The sequence below is a fragment of the Pituophis catenifer genome, unplaced genomic scaffold (genome assembly GCF_029215685.1).
Source record: "Pituophis catenifer annectens isolate HBS135680 unplaced genomic scaffold, rPitCat1.0.hap2 SCAF_1, whole genome shotgun sequence".
Classification (NCBI taxonomy): domain Eukaryota; kingdom Metazoa; phylum Chordata; class Lepidosauria; order Squamata; family Colubridae; genus Pituophis; species Pituophis catenifer.
The window spans coordinates 272,919,154-272,941,451 of NW_027256881.1; the positions used below are offsets into that span (position 1 = coordinate 272,919,154).

The 22,298-nt window shown below is 37.7% G+C and overlaps 1 protein-coding gene across 2 annotated transcripts in view; it reads left to right on the top strand.

Moving 5' to 3' along the window:
* The first annotated feature begins 2,339 nt into the window (after positions 1–2,339).
* The window catches only part of EXT2 (exostosin glycosyltransferase 2), a 66,712-nt gene continuing 46,753 nt past the window's right edge, over positions 2,340–22,298 (top strand). Inside the window, exons 1-6 of one of the 2 annotated variants that reach the window (XM_070936008.1) lie at positions 2,340–2,432; positions 7,916–8,480; positions 10,104–10,193; positions 17,585–17,701; positions 19,971–20,166; positions 21,325–21,464. In XM_070936008.1, coding sequence (XP_070792109.1) covers positions 7,945–8,480; positions 10,104–10,193; positions 17,585–17,701; positions 19,971–20,166; positions 21,325–21,464 — 1,079 coding nt within the window. In that variant the 5' untranslated portion in view covers positions 2,340–2,432; positions 7,916–7,944. Of the gene's footprint in view, positions 2,433–6,148; positions 6,182–7,915; positions 8,481–10,103; positions 10,194–17,584; positions 17,702–19,970; positions 20,167–21,324; positions 21,465–22,298 lie in introns of those variants that run through there. The other variant, XM_070936016.1, reaches the window with a different exon arrangement.

A 22,298-nucleotide genomic window follows, 5' to 3' on the forward strand; every position in this document is an offset into this window, starting at 1 on the left:
ATATCTCGGGTTTCTTCCCGTGTAATTGTAAACATATCTTTAAAAGGGTAGTAGCGACATTTTGACGAAATCGCATTCGTCATCTTCTGGCTAATGTTCTCGGTTTGGTGCTTATGGGCAAACTGTGTGATCGTAACTGTGTGATATATATAGCTGTCTTCTTAAGTTTTCGCAGGTGTGTGTATGTAAAAAGTTAAAATCTTGGGAGTTTTCCCGCGTCATTATAAGTTTGTTAGTTAAAATGTTTAAAATCCTGGCTAAGATCACAGCTCAGAATCCTCTAAATTCCCAAACAAACACCTTTTTAAGGTCTTTCAAAAACTCTGGTTGAAATCCTAACAAACACTTTAAGGTTAGGCAACGTTTCGACAAGCTCTCTACCTTATCATCTTCGGGCCTTTATTATCAGTTTAGAAGTTGTGGGTCATGCTTCATTATACTAGCTGCAGCCTGAATGTGTGTTAACGGTCCAGTTTTCTCTGGCTCCCTATTACCAACTGTATATATATAATACATATATATATTAAGAAAACAGACACAACTGGATTCCTCTTCCTGACCACATATGGCATGATAATTGCTTGTGTGTACACAAAATGCAATTGTCCTAAAGGTGCTTTTTCAGGTGGCAACTGGACTTTGGTTTTTTTCCCGTTGAAGACGGTTCGCATCTCATCCAAGAAGCTTCTTTAGCTCTGACATGATAGTGGAGAATGGAAGGATTTATATTCCTTGCAGACAGCTGGTCATTTGCATCTTTTTAGAGGATAGTTGAAGCACTTGGAGGTTTATCTGTGTCCTCAGGTCACCTGAGATCCTGTAGTCTGCAATTTTAATCCAGAAATCCATTCTTGCTCCCACACCATTCAAAATGTTCATTCCAAATTGTATATCAAATGTATGTAGAGATTCTCAGTCATCCAGGTCATAGTTGTCCCAATCCTTCCATTCCCCACTATCCTGTCAGAGCTGAAGAAGCTTCTTGGATGAGAAGCGCAATGTCTTCAAAGAAAAAAACAAAGTCCAGTTGCCTCCTGAAAAATCACCTTTGGAACAATTGCACTTTGTGTACATACAAGCAGTTATCAAGCCATATGTGGTCGGGAAGGGTAATCCCGTTGTGTGCGTTTTCTTAACATGTATGTATGTATGTATGTATGTGTATATCTATATATGTACATATCTCTATCTCTATCTATCTATCTATCTATCTATCTATCTATCTATCTATCTATCTATCTAAAATAATATCTCCCAATGGGCAGCTGGCTGCCAGAAAAAAAAGCCTAGAAACTAGTGGATTGTGATTTCACTGAACTAGGGCTGCATAAAAATCTTGGCTAAAGAGAAATACACATAAAGCCTACGAAAATACACACACACACACACACACACACATTGATATTTCGCTGATAAAGAAATGAAGAGAGAGTAGATTAGATCTATTTCAAGCTATTTAGCTCTCATCAGCTAGCCATACCTTTACTCGGATTCGAACTTGGGCTGACATAAATAGCTTGAAACAGATCTATACTAGTCTCCGTTTATTTTTTTATCAGCGAAATATAAATTTGATATAAAAAATGTTTGTTGTGAATGCGACTGCTTGAGGGCTCCTGGATTGGAGCTGAAAGGCGAAAGGGAAGCAGTATGCTCCCTCGCACATGTTGGGGTAGACCAGGTGCCTCGATAGAAAAGCCCTACTAAGCAGGTATATACAAAAGTATGAAGGCTATTGCTTAATGCATTGTAAGCCGCCCTGAGTCTCCAGAGAAGGGCGGCATATAAATCGAACTAATAAATAAATAATATTGTATGTATTGTAATATATATATAATTGTATTAAATATATAAATGTATTAAATATATATATATATATATATAATTATAATATTGTATGTGTGTAAAATACATATATTTTAAAACGGATACAACTGGATTACCTTTCCCGACCAATATGGCCTGATAACTGCCTGTGTGTACACAGTGTAGTTATACTTTTGGCGGCAAATGTTCCAAATACCGGCACTACTTAAGACAACTGCTTATGTACATAACACTACACACACATCCCCTAAATCTAGCGTTTGCCCTCTTTCGGTAGCGACCTTTGAGGGGCGGTGGCTGGGTCGCTGCCGAAGGGCGGGAAAAATCTCTGACCAGGAGTTTCGATAACGTGCCCTTCCTCTTGGCCCCCCCTCCCCGCCCCCTCCCCCTCCGCTCGTTGCAGTCGACTTTAAACAAGACTAGGCGGCTTCCAGATCTCGAGACGCTGTCACTCACGGGGGAACTGAATGCGCGCAGGAAATAACGTCATGCTCAGCCGGAAGCCGGAAGCGTCGGCCGTGGCTGGCGAAGACGGAGGGGTCGAGGGGGACGTCTGCCCATCGCGGTCCCCTCCGCCGAGCCTCCGTCGGGCGGAAGGTCCGCAGGTGAGAGAAGTATCCCCGGCGACTCGAGGTTGCTCTGGGCCCGGCTCTTACGGACGGTGCTTCTAACCCGGTTTCTCAGAGGTTGGGAGAGAGGTTCTGGGGGTAGGCAGAGCGGGGCGTCAGGTGCCCTAAGAGCAGCGAGAGGTGAAAGGCCCCCACTTCTCCTCCTTCCAGACCCCGAAACCGCCCTGCGTGGTGTCGGCGTCTGCGTGATAGAAAGGCTTACTTGGTTTCTGTCCTGCGAATGCCTTCACCCATCTCGCTTCTTCCTCCAGCCACGAAGTACTTCGTGCTTCTCTGTCAAAAGGGATAACGCATCAGTTCAGAAATACACTTCTGGGTAGTTAAGCCTCAAACCCTATAAACTAAGGGTTACAAAACCCCAGCAGCGGTTGATTGGCAAAGATTATGAGAACTCCGTTTTAATCCAAGGAAGAGTTTGAAATTGATCAACAAGGTGGAAAAACTAATAAAGATGGATAAAGCCAGCCAGCGTTTGTGTGTCTGTTGTCTTTTTTTATTAGCTTTATTTGTGCAACATATCATTGATAAACTATTGTTAACAAATTAACTAAGCAAAGCCAAATCACATCATGGCTTAAAATCATGGCTTGGCTAATACAGCACGCTCGATTTTATAGTTATTGTGCTTGGTGTAGTTTAGCCCTTGTCGTTGAAAGTTTATAGTTAACGGTTTAGCCTGTTGTGTGAATCCAGCTATTGAATTTCAGTGGCTTAATGTTGAGGATTTGAAGGTGAAGCCTTGAATTATAAATATGTACTGTGTTTTCCTGAAAACAAGACCCTGCCTTATATTTTTTTGAACCCTGAAATAAGTGCTTGGCCTTATTGCCATGCACTCAAAACCCGATTAGGCTTATTATCAGGGTAAGTTTGTGCCAAATGTGTTCGTTCCAACAAATCCCAATTATATCACTCCTCCCATACATGGTTCATACCACTTTCATCCTAAATTTCCAGATTAAGGTCTGAAATCCTTGAATGTTTCTGTGCTTGCATTAGCCTAATATGTTCTATGAACCAATTCTGGGTGGCTAGTTATAATGTAGTCTGAATCAGAACATTGAGTTAATTCGATAGACCATGGTTAAATTGCTTATCGCAGTGTTACTCAACCTTGCAAATTTAAGACAGATGGACTTCAATTCCCAGAATTCTTCAGCCAGGACAGCTTGCTGGGAAATTCTGGGGGTTGAAGTCCACACTTCTTGAAAGTTGTGGAGGTTGAGAAACAGTGCCTTATAGTGAAGTGTGATATGTAAACAAAAGTTGCAAATCTTTCATTCTAAGTACAACTGTCTGGTACTGGAAATTGCAGAAGCAGTTGTTGATCAAATTTCAGTCGATTTCTCCACTAAGTCCTTGCTGATATTGAAATAATTTGTTCAACAGTTTTAACAACAGTAAAATTCTTTTATATTATCTATAATTTGATTGATGCAGAATTCCATTGCTATGGAACTATACAATCATCTCTATATGGATTATTACTCATTTGTGAATTTACTGCAATAGAAGAAATCTTTTTCTTCTGTCCAATAATATATAGATGATTGAGAATTTCCATGACAGTATACTCAGAGGAAGAAACTATCTTCCTTAGCAAATTAAAATTTGTCTTGGATATCTGATCTTAATATGAAACCTGCTTATTCTACTGTGTATATGAATGAGAGAATGGGAGATTAGTTTCATTACTATGTTAAGATTTATAGTGGCAGGATATTAACTATTAAACAGTCTTCATGAAGAAAATATTGACAAGATCAAGGAGCTTTTTGGAGAAATTCTGTACTATATTAACCAACAGAGGTAATGATTCTGTTTTATAATTCATTTGATAGCAGACTGCAAAAATGTTTTAAAAAGGCGTAAGGTAGCTAGAAATATGATTTAAAGTTACTTACTAGCACAAATGTATCTTTAGTAATTTTACTTTGGATATGTTGAAGTTATGGGTAGTTTAGAAATTTCCCTATGTATCATGGAATTGTTTATTTTTTGAAAGAAATACATAACAATATACTAGTATGGAGTTCCTTTTAACACGTTTTTACAAAAACCACTTTTAACAAAGTTTGAAATCATCTTGTCTGGGAAGTTGAGTAGCAAATGTCTTTTAGGCTTTTCTTATAACATATTTCTCATTTATGTATACGATTTTACATAAATCTTGTTTCAAATTTATTTTCATTGTCTTTTGGGGGGGATTACACATAGTTCTGTGACTACAGTAAAATTTGATGGTTGCTGGAACAATCTAAATAGTTCTTCTTTTTCCCGAGTGTAAATTGAAAATTCTTGGGAAGAGAATAGAGTTCACCACAAGTAATTACAATGTATTTAATTGAGTATAATTAGAAAGTCTTAATTCAAAGCATGAATATTTCCTAATTTTAAAAAATGGCAAGACTCTCAAAGTAAAAAAAAATCCTGAACTTTTATTTTATTGCAAACCATTATTGAAATTCTAAATGACATAAATAAAAATATAACTGGGAAAATGTAATGGTTTGTGAGTTAATTTTATTACTTGAATTATTTAGAGAAGACATCTGTTTCAGCTCCTGAATATATTATACAAAATGTTCCCCATATGGTCTATTCATCCAGTTCTTCTGCTTTGCCATTTTGTATTTGAAGGTCACTTTGTCATCTAGTACCTGTTTTTAAGTACAAATTTTCATGCATCATATTGGAAAGATTTGTACAATATAATATTTCTGTTACCGCTTTTACAGTTCACAAGTCAAACTTTTGCTTATATATACTTTGGGGAAATATTACTTAATTATATTGATGTCCCGCTTCAAATATATAAATTCAACTTATATTTGGAAAAAAGTTTTCAGGTAAATGAAGCCTGAAAAATATTTGTAAGTTGGGACTCTATTTCTTACCTAAAACTAAAACAGTTTGTTTTTCTTAATTTAAGTGGCTAAAGTTCAAAACCTTTCCAAATGTCCTTATCCTTTCCAATATTTATATCCAGTTGTTTAGTGTTGTACTGTGTGGTGTGCAAATTCCTTAAATCTTCTTTTTCACCTCTGTAAATTGAGTTTTACCAACAGCCATAGTAACTCCATAATAACTTCATGAGATTCCGTATGCTAACAGAATAATAGAGTTGGAAGGGACTTGGAGGTGGTCTAGTCAAAGCTCCTGTTCAAATAGGAAACCCTTTTCAGACAAATGGCTGCCCAACTCTTCTTAAAAACCTCCAGGGTTGAAATACATAGAACTTCTGGAGGCAAATTGTTCCACTGATTAATTGTTCTAACTGTCAGGAAATTTCTCCTTAGTTCTAGGTTGGGTCCTTGATTAGTTTCCCTCCATTGCTTCTTCTTCTGCCTTCAGGTACTTTGGAAAACAGGTTGACTCCCTTTTTTTTGTGGCAGCCCCTCAAATATTGGAACCCTGCTATCATGTCACCCCAAGTCCTTCTTTTCATTAAATTAGACTTACCCAATTCCTGTAACAGTTCTTCATATGTTTTAGCTTCTAGTCTCCTAATCATCTTTGTTGCTCTTCTCTGCACTCTTTCTAGAGACTTAGCATCTTTTTTTACATCATGGCGACCAAAACTGGATTCAGTATTCCAAGTGTGGGTTTACCAAGGCACAATTAAGTGGTATTAACACTTCATGTGATCTTGATTCTATGTCTCTGTTAATGCAGGCTGGGACTGCTTCTGATGCAATAATTGTGAACTGAAGGATGTCAATAAGGTACTCGATAGTATGAGCTCCACCTCCTGTGATCTACAAGTAGTCCTCGACTTACAATCATTCATTTAGTGACTGTTCAAAGTTATAATGGCACTGAAAAAAGTGACTTGACCATTTTTCACATTTATTACCATTGAGCATCCCTATGGTCACGTGATCAAATTTGGACTCTGGCAAATGACATATATTTTTTATAGTTGTATTCTCTGGAGATCACATGATCACCATTTGCAACCTTACCGGATGGTTCTGACAAGCAAAGTCAATGTGGGAAACCAGATTCAGTTAAAGACCACATGATTCACTTAACAACTCTGGCAAAAAAGGTTGTAAAATAGGGAAAACTCACTTAACAACTACCTTGCTTAGCAACAGAAATTTAGGGCCCAATTGCAGTCATAAATCAAGGATCAGCTGTAGATCTATATGCCTCTTGGCTATTCCTTCACACAGATAAGAGGTTATCTGGATGGATTTGAGTAATTATTCTTTGAATGAAAGAATAGTTCCCACTACCTTGAAGAAAGCAATGGTGTGCCCTCTCCTGTAAAAAAAATCATGTTCTTGATTGTGTTGTATAGCTTTCACCTAGTATCCAATCAAAGTGAATAAGAAAACTATATGATTCCTAGTCTTAGAACTATTCCTTGGGAGAGGGGAATAACAGATTTATCCTTTTATTAACACATTGTTTTAGATTATAAATTGATAATTTATGAGCTGTGTAGAGTCTCTAAATAAGCGGGATGCCAATTTTGTAACAAATGTAATAAATCATCCTGGCCATGTGGGAAGCTATCTTTTGTTTCACTTAAATTTAACTGAAGTGGCTTCTATAAGTACAAAACTATTTTTAGTTCACTATAACTGTATGAATAATGTACGCTGAAATTATACATTTAAGCAGGTAGTCATTGACTCAGACTTTAACTTGGCCGTACATTTGCAAAGTGGCTTTGAGAAGGTTGCTATGTGTTAGCCTTGACCCTCCATTTATAATATGTGTAAAATAATTACTCTGCAATTTTCCAAGGAAGATAGTGTGTTGGTTTTTGAGCTATAGGACTACACTCCATATACTGTATCTATAGTATATAGTATATGAGAACCCACAGAAGTTCATAAGTTAGCTTGAAGATACCACAATATGACTCTTGTGGTGTTTTAATTTTATGGGGTAATTAAAAGGATTTTTGAGGAAATATTATTTATTAAATTTATATACTGCATATCTTGCCATTAAACACTGCACATCAACATATGTGTGTATTACTTGAAATGGTCTTAAATTAGTATGTGTTATATTGATAATTTATGTTTCCCTATTTAGGGTAGAAAATGGCTTATTTTTTTGGTCTGCTTTAGCAAAAAATCCTAAACTTAGATAGGAACCTCATATGTCCAGTATAATATTGGAATCAGAACTAAACAATAGTAGATGACAATCAGAATTTGGGATGTATACTTTATTAGGGTATATAGTCAGTAAATTCCATGTTGTTGCATATCCTGTTTGCTTTGTTGTCTGTTTTCCTAGTTGATACTATATGAGATAGAGTTCCAGAAAAATAGATATATAAAGCGAAATCAGAAGTGCTTTTTTAAAAAAGAAAGAAATTGGATAGGAGAATGGAAACATCTATGTAATATTTATTTTATCCGCAAACTTATTTTACTGGTTTAATAATAAAATACTCCCTTTTAATTTTTCTTTATATGTGCTCTATTCTACAGAAGCTTGTGGGAAGGTGGCTTTTTTCATTATGTGTGCGTCAGTCAAATACAACACTCGGGGTCCAGCCCTCATCCCAAGAATGAAGACCAAACATCGCATCTACTACATTGCTCTATTTTCTGTTGTGCTACTGGGGTTAATTGCCACTGGCATGTTCCAGTTCTGGCCTCACTCCATTGAATCCTCAAATGAATGGACCCTTGAGAAGCGCAGCATTCATGATGTACCTATAATCAAGATTCCTACAGACAGTGCCATTCCAGAACGGGGAGATCTTAGTTGCAGGATGCACACATGTTTTGATGTTTATCGCTGTGGCTTCAATCCGAAGAATAAGATCAAAGTCTATATTTATTCCCTAAAGAAGTATATGGATGAATACAACATGCCAGTCAGTCACACCATTTCCAAGGAATACAATGAACTATTAACTGCTATTTCTGATAGTGACTTTTACACAGATGACATCAATCGTGCTTGTCTATTTGTACCATCCATTGATGTTCTCAACCAGAACACACTGCGTATCAAGGAAACCGCTCAGGCTTTGGCACAATTATCCCGGTACCTCCCTCAGAAACCTTATAGTAACTTCCAAAACTAAAATAGGAATTCAAGAATAGGGATTATGAGAAACTGTTACAGCCAGGATATAAATATTGTGTCTTTTTCTCCCAAAGGTTAATAATTAAATCTATGATCCTGTATTCATACACTAGATATACATTCAATTGGATTCTTATGCTTGCTTAATAGTTTTGTATAAGATTGAGAACAGACTAATTATTAGTTGCTGCAGAAATCAGACAAATAAAAATAGCTGGGATATTTTAATTTTGTTTACCGCATTTTCCGGCGTATAAGACGACTGGGCGTATAAGACGACCCCTGACTTTTCCTGTTAAAATAGGAGCCTTGGTAGTACAGTGGTCTAAAGCACCCTGTTATTAAGACCAGCTGCCTGCAATTACTGCAGGTTCAAATCTCGCCAGGCTCAAGGTTGACTCAGCCTTCCATCCTTTCTAAGGTAGGTAAATTGAGGACCCAGTTGTGGGGGCAATAAGCTGACTTTGTATAAATATACAAAAGGATGAAGGCTATTGCTTAGCACATTGTAAGCTGCCCTGAGTCTCCGGAGAAGGGCGGCATATAAATCAAATTTTAAAAATACATATATATATAGGGTTTGGGCTATACTCGCCGTATAAGACTACCCCTTTTCCAACGCACACTAAATGAAAATTAAAAAACATCAACTGGCTCACCCACAATGTAAAAGCAGATGTGCTAGACCCAAAATGGCCCCTGCAACAAGCAGGAACCTCACACAGCCACAAAAAGCCCAAAAAAACAACTTTCACACTTTACACACACAAAATTCCACATACAGCTTTGTGAGATTTTGTGTGCTTGTGTAGTTAGAGTGAAACACTACAGAAACACACAAAATCTCAGAAAGCTGCACAAATATTATTTTATTTTATTTTTGTTTTTATATGAAAGCTAAATTTAAAACTTCCTAAACTTTAAATGGCTAGGTCTAAAAAAGAACAATTAAAAAAACTCCCAATTAACTATTTTTTTTAAAGCTCCCAAAGGGGAAAAAAACTTACCCAATAGAACAGGGGTCTCCAACCTTGGCAACTTTAAGACTTGTAGACTTCAACTCCCAGAATTCCTCAGCCAGCTTTGTTTTGCTGGCTGAGGAATTCTGGGAGTTGAAGTCCACAACTCCCTGCCTGCTTGATTGCAGGCAGGGAGTGGCTTGCTGATGGAATGGATTCAGGCAAGCGAAGCAAGGCAAGCATTGCGACTAGCAGCTAAGGTAAGCAAGCTGGAGGGGGAAAACTTTTTTCCTTTAACATGGCTCTGGCGATCCCAGCTGAGTTGCCTGATTAGCAGGCAACTCCGCTGAGATCATCAGAGCTTGGATCGCCAGAGCCATTTAAGGCTCGTCAGAGCCTTTCGGGCTGGTCTGCCTGGTTACAGGAGAACGACACCCGGCGTATAAGACGACCCCCGATTTTTGAGAAGATTTTCATGTGTTAAAAAGTTGTCTTATACACCGGAAAATACGGTAGCTGTTTTGTTGTAGAATTGCTTTGATTTTTGTTTTATGTCCAAAATTCAAGTACATGTTCTGTGTGGTGCTCAGATTTTTTTTTTTCATTTCCTTTATCTTCTTAGTTGGGATAGAGGCACCAATCATCTCTTGTTCAATATGTTGCCTGGAGGACCACCTGACTATAACACAGCGTTAGATGTTCCAAGGGACAGGTAGGTAATTTTTGCTGTTGTTCATGTCTTTTTTTGGTTAGGTGACTTATAGAAAGTTAGATAAAGAAGTGGAAGACTTCGTGCATATGCTTGGCTTGGGATATTCCATAAATGAGATGACTTTTCTGCTTGATTTTTTTCCCTCCACCATTTCTAAATGAAAAACTAGACATGGGACATATTGATGTAACTATGCTGCTTTCTAAAAACATTACTCTACCTAGATTTAAAGTATTTGTTCCAATTTACTGATGTCCCAAATGCATATTTTTATTAAAGATGAAAAGTAAAACTTTTCAAAACTTAAAGCCCCCTAGATATGAGTCATGGGGATGTCTAGTGCTAGCTATCCTTAGTATGTCATTATATTTATATAGATAATCGTGTGTTGTGGTCTGTCGGTGGACTGTGGAGCTGGCAGCAGAGTTGGACAGTGAGGAGGTTGGGGAGGAACATGGGCCAGTCCTGGAGTCTGGGGAAGGCTCGGACGAGGGCTCTGTGTTGGAGGCAGCCAAAGGGCCATCTGGGAGGTATGTGTTGCCTCTGGAGCTCCAGAGTCGGACCTCAGCGAGGCAGAGGAATAGCAGACTTATAATGCCGAAATTGATCTATCTTAGTCTCCCAATGGGCAGCAAAGGGTCTGCTGGCTGCCAGAAGAAAAAAAAGCCCAGAAACTAGTGAATTGTGATTTCACTGAAGTAGGGCTGTATTATATCTTGGTTTACGTAGGTAGAACCTGGCTAAAGAGAAATACACATAAAACCTATGAAAAAGGAAGAAAAACAAATATTGTACCTTTACAGGGAGGATACATGAGATGAGGGTGTGGCTAACTGATGAGGCCTTATAAGGCCGAAATAGATCTATCTTAATCTCCCAATGGGCAGCAAAGGGTCTGCTGGCTGCCAGAAGGAAAAAAAAGCCCAGAAACTAGTGAATTGTGATTTCACTGAACTAGGGCTGCATAATAATATCTTGGTTTACATAGGTAGAACCTGGCTAAAGAAAGATATATGTATGTATGTATGTATGTATGTATGTATGTATGTATGTATGTATATGTATATGTATATGTATATGTATATGTATATGTATATGTATATGTATATATATGTATATATTTGCTGATAAAGAAATAAAGGTAGACTTTATCTTTATCAGCAAATATAAATTTGATACAGAGGTCGACTTCGAGGTGCCTCGCATGGGGAGTGCCGCAGGGGTCGGTCCTCTCGCCCCTTCTGTTCAACATTTATGTGAAGCTGCTGGGTGAGATCATCTGTGGTTTTGGGGTGAGAGTCCATCTGTACACTGATGATACTCAGCTGTACATCTCCACCCCAGACCACCCAAACGATGCCCTTGATGTGATGTCTCGCTGCCTGGAGGCCGTGCGGGTCTGGATGGGGAGAAATAGGCTCAGATTCAACCCCTCCAAGACCAAGTGGCTGTGGTTTCCGGCGCCGCGATATAGTCAGCTGGTGTCATCGCTGACTATTGGGGGTGAGTCTTTACCCCCCACAGAGAGGGCCCGCAATCTGGGCGTCCTCCTGGACGCACGGCTGTCTTTAGAAGAACATATGAGGGCCGTGGCCAGGGGGGCTTTTTATCAGGTTCGCCTGATCCGCCAGTTGTGGCCCTTTCTGGACCGCGACGCCTTGCACACAGTCACTCACGCCCTTGTCACCTCCTGACTGGACTACTGCAATGCCCTCTACATGGAGCTCCCCTTGAAAAGCACCCGGAGGCTCCAACTGGTCCAGAATGCGGCCGCGCAGGTGGTTATGGGCGCAACTCGTTGTGCCCACGTGACACCCCTCCTGCGCGAGCTGCACTGGCTCCCAGTGGTCTTCCGGGTGCGATTCAAGGTGTTGGTTACCACCTTTTAAGCGCTCCATGGTATTGGACCTGGGTATCTTCGAGACCGTCTTCTGCCACCAGTAGCCTCCCACTGGTCAGTCCGCTCCCACAGAGAGGGTCTCCTCAGGGTGCCATCAGCCAAATTATATCGGCTGGTGACACCCAGGGGGAGGGCCTTCTCTGTGGGAGCCCCTGCCCTTTGGAATGAACTCCCCCCAGAAATTTGTAAAATCTCTGATCTCCATGTATTTCGCTGTGCCCTCAAAACCATGTTGTTCCGCCAGGCTGGGCTATCAATATAAAGATTTTAATTTGGTTTTAAATGGGATTTTAAATTTGGGGTTTTATAAATTGGGCCTATTATTTAATAATTTTAATTATTTTTAAATATTGTTTGTCTTTGTGTTTTTAATTAGGCTGTACACCGCCCTGAGTCCTTCGGGAGAAGGGCAGTATAGAAAATAAATAAATAAATAAATAAATAAATAAATAAATAAATAAATAAATAAATAAATAAATACATACATACATACATACATACATACATACATACATACATACATACAAAATAGTTGTCGTGATAGCTGAAAGGCGAAAGGGAAGTAGTATGTTCCCTCCCATATTGGGGTATACCAGGTAGACAGAAAAAACACTTCACACACACACACACACACACACACACACACACACACTAGTAAAAACTGAAAAAAAAAACTTTTAATAAAAAAAATCAAATCCTATGTGTAGCTGAACCATAGCTAGCCTGCAGAGGGCAGTCATGTATAATTGTTTTGCAGTCTTAAGGCCTTCAAGTGTTTCTTCTCAAAACCCCACTCCAATTTTCCTAAAAACAATCAAAGACATTAGTAAAGAAAATGTAGGCCAAAAGTCTTTGTCATATGTTTATTTCTCTTCAAGTATGGGTAGCCAAATCTTTCTAGCAAGTTTGTGATCAAGCGACAATGAACGTTTATGTCTTGTATTGTTTGTCTTCTACTTTTGTTAATTTGGCACTCACAAAATTTATATAAATAAAAGCACAGCTTTTCTCTCCTTCATCCCAAATATACTCTCTGGATGTAGTCCAAAGGTTTGTGGCAAATGTTGAGGATACCTATGAGTTGGTAAGGGAGGGGGAATCTTATGCCCTTCTTCTCTCAGAAAAAGTGTTAAATTTGGTGTCACCCACAGCTAACAAATTGTAAGTCTACTTTCTCAGAATGAAATTTTAAATCATCTTTTAAAATACCATAGAAAAGCTGAAGCTGGTGAAGTGGAAACCAACAGTTATCAGACTATATTTGATAACAAATATCTACTACTGCCCAGAGCATGAACAAAGCATCCAAATTACTGTTTATCTGTAAAAAATAGTATTTCAATTTTAGAACTTATCTTTAAGGCAGGATTTTGGTATATTGCAATCGGTTGACTTTTTCCCCATATATATGACTTCTGTCTTGCTAGCAGTAAAGCAACTACTTAACCATGTTGAGTTTATAAAACGTCTGTTATAAAAAACATTTTGAATGAGGGATTGAGTGTCTAAAGAATTGAGATTTATAGCCATGCCTTTAATAAAATCTCACATTTATAAATCTTCATGAATTTGTATAAATTTAAAATCTGTGTCAAAATGCTACAATGTGGCAACTAGATTTATGAATTGTGTAAATTGCTTAGAATTTCTAAGGTTAATTGCAGTAAAAAATTAATAGTCAATGGCTATAATAAAACAATAATAATGTGATCATACTAATTAATTCCCATTAACAATATAACTGTCCTGTGTGGAGTGACTGAAGCTTCCAAAAGATTAATTTATAGTAGCCACATATATGTGTAAAACACGCTGTAGTAATCCAAGTTAGAGATTGCTAAAGGCTGAGTAATTATTGCAAGATTACCTGTGTCCCATAAATTCAAACTTATTGGCTCAGTCTAAGATATAAAAAATATGTTGAGCCAGGTGTGATCCAAGGATAGTCTCAGTCAATATTCCTGATTCTGAAAGTGGGGATAGTAATAAAATTGGCAACCTGGGTGCCCTCCATATATTTTGGATTCAACTCCCATAACCCCTAACTTGTCAGAATGTTGGAGGAGCACATGTGAAAGATATTAGCCCACATATTCACTTACTTAGGCCAATGAATTATCCACACTGTTGATATTTTGTCTGCATTTAACACCTCTATTATTGCCATCTCGTCTATATTTTGTGTCAGTTAATTAGTCTTCCTTGTTTCTTTTTTCTTTTTATTATGTTTTTATAAATCGTCATAAATTATGTTTCCATACATAGATGTTCATTTAATACTCTGGTTTCTCTTCAGATCGTATAAATCTTTCACCGTGTTTCTGTAATCCTGCCCTTATACTGGTTCAGTGTGTACATTGCTTGAACTATCTAGACTAGAGCATGTTGGCGGAGAATTCTGAGAGTTGAAGTTCACACATCTTAAAACTGCTGAAATTGGGAAATGCTGATCTAGAGGGAAGAAATGAATGCATATTAGTCCACCCTCTCTAGGATGAATGGGAATGTTGATGTGTGGAACATATGGTATTCTTGCAGCAAACTGGGGAGAAATGATAATTCCAAAGCAGCCTTTTCTGTAACTCTTCAAATGTGTAGGAGATATAATATATTGCGCTTCAGGGGTGAAATCTAAAAATTGTTGCTACCGGTTCTGTGGGCATGGCTTGATTAGTGGGCATGGCTTGGTGGTCAGCTGACTGGGTGGGCGTGGCTTGTTGGTCAGGTGGGCGTGGCCAAGTCGACGTCACTTCTTTGCTCTTTTTTAACCTACAAAACACAACACAACACAACTGGCTCACCCACAATGTAAAAGCAGCTGTGCTAGACCCAAAATGGCCCCTGCAACAAGCAGGAAACTCACACAGCCACAAAAAGCCCCAAAAACCAACTTTCACACTTTACACAAACAAAATTACACATATAGCTTTGTGAGATTTTGTGTGTTTGTGTAGTTAGTGAAACACTACAGAAACACACAAAATCTCAGAAAGCTGCACAAATATTATTTTATTTTATTTTATTTTTATTTTTATATAAAAGCAGCTAAATTTAAAACTTCCTAAACTTTAAATGGCTAGGTCTAAAAAAAGAACGACTAAAAAAATCCCCAATTAACTTTTTTTTTTAAAGCTCCCAAAGGGGAAAAAAACTGGCAGGCAGGCAGGCAGGCAGGCAGGCAGGCAGGCAGGCAGGCAGGCAGGCAGGCAGGCAGGCAGATAGAACTGCTCACCGATGAGCTTGATTGCAGGCAGGGAGATTCAGTTGCTTGCTGATTCAATGGATTGCAGGGATTACAGCAAGCGAAGCAAGGCAGGTGTGCGAAGGTAAGCAAGCTGGAGGCTCGGGGGGGGGGAGGGATTTTTGCTACCGGTTCTCCGAACTGCCCGCCGCCATCACTGCCTACTCACCCGAGCCGGTCTGAACCAGGAGTGTTGTAGTTCCGTTGCCTGAGCCTGGGTTATCGACAGATGCAGACTCTGAGAGTGCGGAAGAGGAGTTGGCAAGGCCTCCCTCTCCAGGATCCTCCTCTCTGGCAATGCCTCCGGAGGAAACCAAAGGCCAAAAGATAGACTCAGAGCCAAGCACGTCCCCGCAGCCACAGGTGGACAGCGACGAAGGAGATAAGTGCTGGCTGGACCCTCACCAGAGGTGCAGGAAGAAGCGTGCGCAGCAGAGGGGAAGGCGTGCCAGAGATTAGCTGAGTCACTGGACCACACCCCACAGGGTATAAATGTGGGTGTGGTGGCCGGTCCAGTTTGTGACGAGCAAAAACTAGAAATAATCCATGATCTCTGCATTACTGGACTTTGCCTGCTTTATCGGACTGCATTTGGATTAATCCTTGTATTGTTGAAAACTCTGCCTGTTTTATCGGAATGCTGGCAGCCTAATCTTTGTTTTGTGTGAGTAAAGTCTGAATTGGCAGCTAGCCACTGGGTTGCTGCCAGCTTTATTTTCAAAGAATTTTGTCGTGTGGCTTATTAACTCCGGGCCATCTGTGGGGGTGCGTGAGTGGAACGGGGACAGAACAGGGAGCATTTCACCCCTGCTTCAATGTGTTCTCAGCAGTATCCTGGAACCATTAATATTTTTATTTATTGGTTTGTTTGTATCCCACCTTTATTATTTTTACAAACAACTCAAGGTGGTGAACATATTCAACACATCTTCCTCCTATTTTATTTTATAATATTTTATATTGAAAGCTGCTGAAATGTCAAAAAGAACTAGTAAATTCATTCCCCCTTTCTTTCCTGACACAAGTTATCCTATTAAGAAAATATAGTGATAACATTCTATTGTAATAGATGGTGAAGGCAGCCAGATTTCATATCAATTTTGGGGGACTCTTTATTTACCATTTTGTGTTTAGCATCCTGAATTTAAGATGAAGAACGTGAAATCCTCGTCTGGTTCAATTTTTAGACACTATACATATGAATATTAGTCCATTTACTGAATTTGCTTTAGAATTTTTTTGTAATAGAAAAGATAATTTACAAAACAATGGATAATGAAAAATAATGCAATTATTTAAAAAAAACTCTACTAAATTCTTTTCCATTAATCTAGCATACGTTTCGATTCTGGATGTATCTAGTGCGGAGTGGAAATTTATGTTGCAAAAGGTCATGTTATTTTCTTTCTTGAAAGGGACAATTAAAATATTTGCAAATTGGAAGTTTGCTGTCTTTTCATGCTCATTTACAAGTAGTTCTCAACTTATAACCACAGTTGAGCCCAAAATTTCTGTTGCTAAGCAAGACGGTTGTTAAATGGGTTTTGCCCTATTTTACAACCTTTCTTGCCACAGCTCTAAGTGAATCACTACAGTGGTTAAGTTAGTAACACAATTGTTAAGTGAATCTGACTTCCCCATTGACTTTATTTATCAGAAGATCGCAAATGGTGATCACATGATCCCAGGACACTATAATTGTCATAAATATGAGTCGATTGCCAAGCATCACAATATTGATCATGTGACCATGGGATGCTAAAATGGTTGTGAAAAACTGAGAAGTCACTTTTTTCAGTGCCATTGTAACTTTGAATGGTCACTTAACTGTTGTAAATCAAGGACTACCTGTATTAAACTACCAATATACAGCTTTTCATTTAAGTCAGGGGTGACAAACTCGCGGCCCGTGGGTCAGATGTGTCATGCGCTGGCCACGCCCAGTTTAGCAAAGGAGCAAAAAGTTGTGATACGTCACGTGACGACACTGTGACAACACGAGTTTGACACCCCTGATTTAACTACTATCCATAGCAGTTGAAAGAGATAGAAAATGTTCAGTTACACAGATACCTAAATTTCTGGCTTAAGTTTTAGTTAAATTGTCTTTTGTTGTATACTTATTGTCTTTTAATTAGTATTTTTCTGTCCTAAACTTTATCTTACCTCCCTGATCATCTCTAATCCTTTGAATGAATGAACATTTGAAGAAAACATCTGAATCTGGTATTTTCTTTCTATCATCCTCAGAGCTCTTTTGGCAGGAGGTGGTTTTTCTACATGGACCTATCGGCAAGGATATGATGTCAGTATTCCAGTTTATAGTCCCCTATCTGCAGAAGTGCAACTGCTAAATAAAGGACAAGGGTAAGCTAAGATGTTAATTGTGCTTTTGCTTACAGTGCTAAGAAATTCAACCAGCCAGCTCAGAATTTGGTAAAATTCTCTCCATATTGATACTCCTCCATTCATTTAAAAGCTGAAATATTCAATATATTCCAGACTTCTTAAATATTATGTCAGAATGACTGATTGTGTAAACTCTGGATTCTCTACCCGCCTTTGAAAGTGGGAACAGTATTTGCCTTTTATTCATTTTCCATGAATTGTCCAAGATAATATATAACCATTTGACTGGTTCATCAGCAAATTTCTATTGCAGTGTAAAGATTCAATATAGTTTTCATTATTATTCAATGGGATTTTTTAATCTAAAAAAATGCACCATGAAAGAAGGAATATCTGGCTTCTTTCTACTTGGACTTGCATATTCTGAGTGGTTCAGTTTTTTATTGGAAACTGAGCTTTATCTCTTACTCAGGGCAGGTTTGATAGATTATTTTGAAAAAGTGATTTCCATCATATGCCTCTTAGTTAATACTTGTGTTTGTAGCTCCATATTTTATTTATTATTTGTTTTGAAAATTTATGAGTTCAGTTTTATTTTTTTTTATAAATTTTGACTTTTAAGTGCCAGTAGCTGCAAACCTAATTTACTGATATGTTTTACATGAGTCCAAGTAACAAGACAGTGGCATTTAATAGTACAATAAAAAAGAAATTGCCTACAGGTGACTTATAAAGTTGTAAATTTAAGCAACAGACAGCTATTAAAGAAAGATGATAGAATAGGAAATACTTGATATCTTGCCCCATTTTCATAGACAATCCACTGTTACATGGAAAACTGATCTGGCTTAAATTAAATGAGTTTCATATGCCCGGAGGGAAGAATAGATGTCTTTTCTAGTAGACTGACCTGTCGTCTTTTGAGAATATACTAATATGTTGGTTTGTTTACGAAATTTATAAATCATTTCAATCTGAGCTAGTTTCTCAAGATGAATCAAGAAGCATACTATCAGAATGGTATGATCTCAAAACTGACAACAAGCTAAACCACTTTATAAGACAAACATGTGACTGCTGATAGTATTGTCATGTGGCAATGTTCTGCAAATTAAATTACGTTACTTCTAAAGCTCTAGTTTCCCATCTGAAAATTGGAACTTAATTTTTACTGTATTTGTAACTTCCTGTTATTGGTATTGGTTAAATATTAGAAACTCCCTCTAAGTATGAATTGGTATGTATTCAGTTTTAATGGTGATGATACATTTTTAATTATGTTTATAGATCGCATTTGCCACCTACATTTTTTGTTAAAAAAATAAATCGCCTGATTAAAAGTTAGTTTTTGGTTTTTGGAATAGAATTATTGCTGAACAAAACTGGGATAATTCAGCTATAACCAGGAAAACAACTTCCATCTTCTATTGCCCATATAATATTTACTAGTTGGTAACTAACCCAAAGAAAAAATAATAAAAGAGTTTAAGAGAAAGCGTAGAAATCCAGGGCTAATATGATGCATGTTATGTTAGTCCTTTCAAAACCACTTCTAAACTCAATCTTTACCATATTTATTGGAGAATGTTCTATTTATTTGAATATAGCTAGTTTTCAAATAATGGTGCAACCATAGATTGTGTTTCAGTGCATCCTTAAAAATAAGTTTAATTGAATAAATTGAGAATGACACCAGTAAATTCAGAGGGTGAGATAGTTTGCCTGCAATCCCATCATACTTATTCATGATTCATTGATGTTAGTGGCTCACATTGTGTTCAAGTCTGAAGATCAAATGTATGTATTTTAAAACTGCGCTACCTACTGCATTTCGCTTATTCAGCTTCTTTAATAATGTCTTCACAATTGGGTTGATACATAATTTTTCCAACTATCATATTGTTAGTGCACCAAAAACCAAAGAAGGCAAACAAATATATAAGACTATGTTTGTGTAATAGCAATAGCACTCAGACTTATATACTGCTTCATAGTACTTTACAGCCCTCTCTAAGCTGTTTACAGAGTCAGCATATTTCCCCCAACAATCTGGGTCCTCATTTTACTAACCTCAGAAGGATGGAAGACCCAGTCAACCTTAAGTCTAGTGGGAATCGAGCTGCCAAATTGCTGGCAATCAGCAGCAATTAGCCTGCAATATTAACATTGTAGCCACTGAGCCACTGCCATGCTCAAGTCCTTGGCAGCATAAAGAGAAATGTATTTTCAATTGCCTAATGAATACACTTCTAAACTTGTATGGTTCCAATTGTTGTGTATTCTTCAGTCTCCGCAGATATTTTCTCCTCTCCTCCCAAATTGCTCTTCATCCTGAATACCGTTCAGAACTGGAGGCTCTTCAAGCAGAGAATACAGAATCTGTGCTAATCTTGGACAAGTGTACCAACCTTTCAGAGGGAATTCCATTTATTCGAAAACGTTGCCATAAAAACCTGATGTTTGATTACCCTCAGGTCCTTCAGGTAATGCTGCATTTTGCTCCTATTCTTATTGGTTACAAGAGAGTATGATTTATTTTTTAAAATATGAGGGCTTCTGTAGATAAATATCTGAAGCATTAGATTTATTATACAGACTTTCACTGATTATACATGATGAGTTTGGTGCATTGTTACCTTTCTAGGAGTGTAAAAGTTTTATGGATGGGCAGATGTTTCTGAGACCTAATTAAGGAGTCTGGCAGAATATGGAATTGACAGGATCCTTCCAACCTAGTCTTTCTGTCATTTTTTATATTCTTATGAGGGATTCCAGCTATCTTCTGGAGCAGAATTTTGAGAGAAAAGGAAAGATTACTGAAATATAAATTTCTCCCAACTCCAAAAAACAAACACTCAATTGTTTTAAGTCACATCCTGAACTTCCATTAAAAAAAAATACCTCTGCTCTTGAGTCATTCACTGAGTAGGGTGAATGAGTCACGAGCAGAACTTCTTTTTTTTCCATGAAAGGTCTGGATCTGAAGAAAGTAATCGAGTGTTTGTTTTTGTACTTTCAACTTAGTTGTTGACCCCAGAGACTGCTTGGGATTTGCCATTGCCTTCTTCCTAGGGCTGAGAGAAGTGATTGGCCTAAGGTTATCCAATTGGCTTTATGCCCAGAGTGAGACTAGAAATTACAGTCTCCTGGTTTATAGCCTGACTCTTAACCTCTGCACCAAACTGCCTTTCTTATGTTTTCAACATTGCAACCCTGACTCAGACACTAGTATTTACGGTATGTGTTTAAAAATGCAAATCTACAGGCATCTTATGAGCTTTTTAAATACAATATGTTTAATACAGGAGAAACTGGTGTACATGTTTGCCATGTAGGTATGGGTTTTTTTTTCCTGGTGAGATAGGAGCATCTGAGAGACAAATGGTGTCACTTGAAGAGACTGAAATAATTCTGGAAAAGGATGGTTGGATTATTTGTTTAGTATTTCAAAGTTGTAATTAACATTTATCATAATTAATATGAAGAAGGAAAACCCTGTATGTATTTGAGATATATATATATATATATAATCATGAAATCCAGTTTCCTAACATAAGATGGTGAATAAACCAGGCATTAGTTTTAATTTAATAAGATAATACAAACACAATTGTGACTATTTTGTGGGTCTCTGTCCATAGGAAGCCACATTCTGTATTGTTCTGCGGGGAGCACGTTTAGGACAAGCTGTTTTGAGTGATGTTCTTCAGGCTGGTTGCATCCCTGTTGTCATAGCGGATTCTTATGTTCTTCCTTTCTCTGAAGTTTTGGACTGGAAGAGGTACATACATACATTTTTGTCTTTGTTGCTTGAAATTCTGGACTAGAAGATTTACATTCTGTTATTATCACTGTGTGGCTTATTTGGAGACTGCATGATTCTGAGAAAAATATCAAAAAATTATATAGATTGAATCCATTTGTCTTATTTCCAAGATATACCAGTACAAGAATAGTGGGTTGAGTGTTTGAGCAGTCAGGCAATTTTTGATAAAGTTGCAGGCTTCATTTAGACCACAGATTGTTCAACCCACTACAGCATAACCAACAGAAGCTATGAAAAGGAATACACTACCATACATTAAAAAAGAATCACAGAAACAGCCAACAGACTATTACTACCAAACAACATCACTGTACAACACAAACCAACTAAAACCCTCCAAAAGATTTTAAGTAAACCAAAAGATCAAGTAGCTCAAGAACAAAAAGCAGGCGTCATCTACAACATACAGTGTAAGAACTATAATTATGTTATATTATATTATATTATACACTATGATGTTTGTGTGTCTATATTTTTCTTGACTGTACACCGCCTTGAGTCCTACGGGAGAAAGGCGGTATAGAAATATAATAAATAAATAAATAAATATAACAGATAACTATGTAGGACAGATATTCTGAAGATTAGCAGAGGAATCCATTAACACCAACTAGCACTCAGAAGACAGACTCTACCATAGTTTCAGCTGGGAAACTAAGCATCTTAGACCAAGCTAAATCCAAAAATGCTAGGGAATTTCTGGAAGTTCATTTTTTCTGTGATTAAGAGATGCATAAAAGCAAAAGGTAATGTTACATTTTTGGATTTCTCTGTTATACCATCCAGATA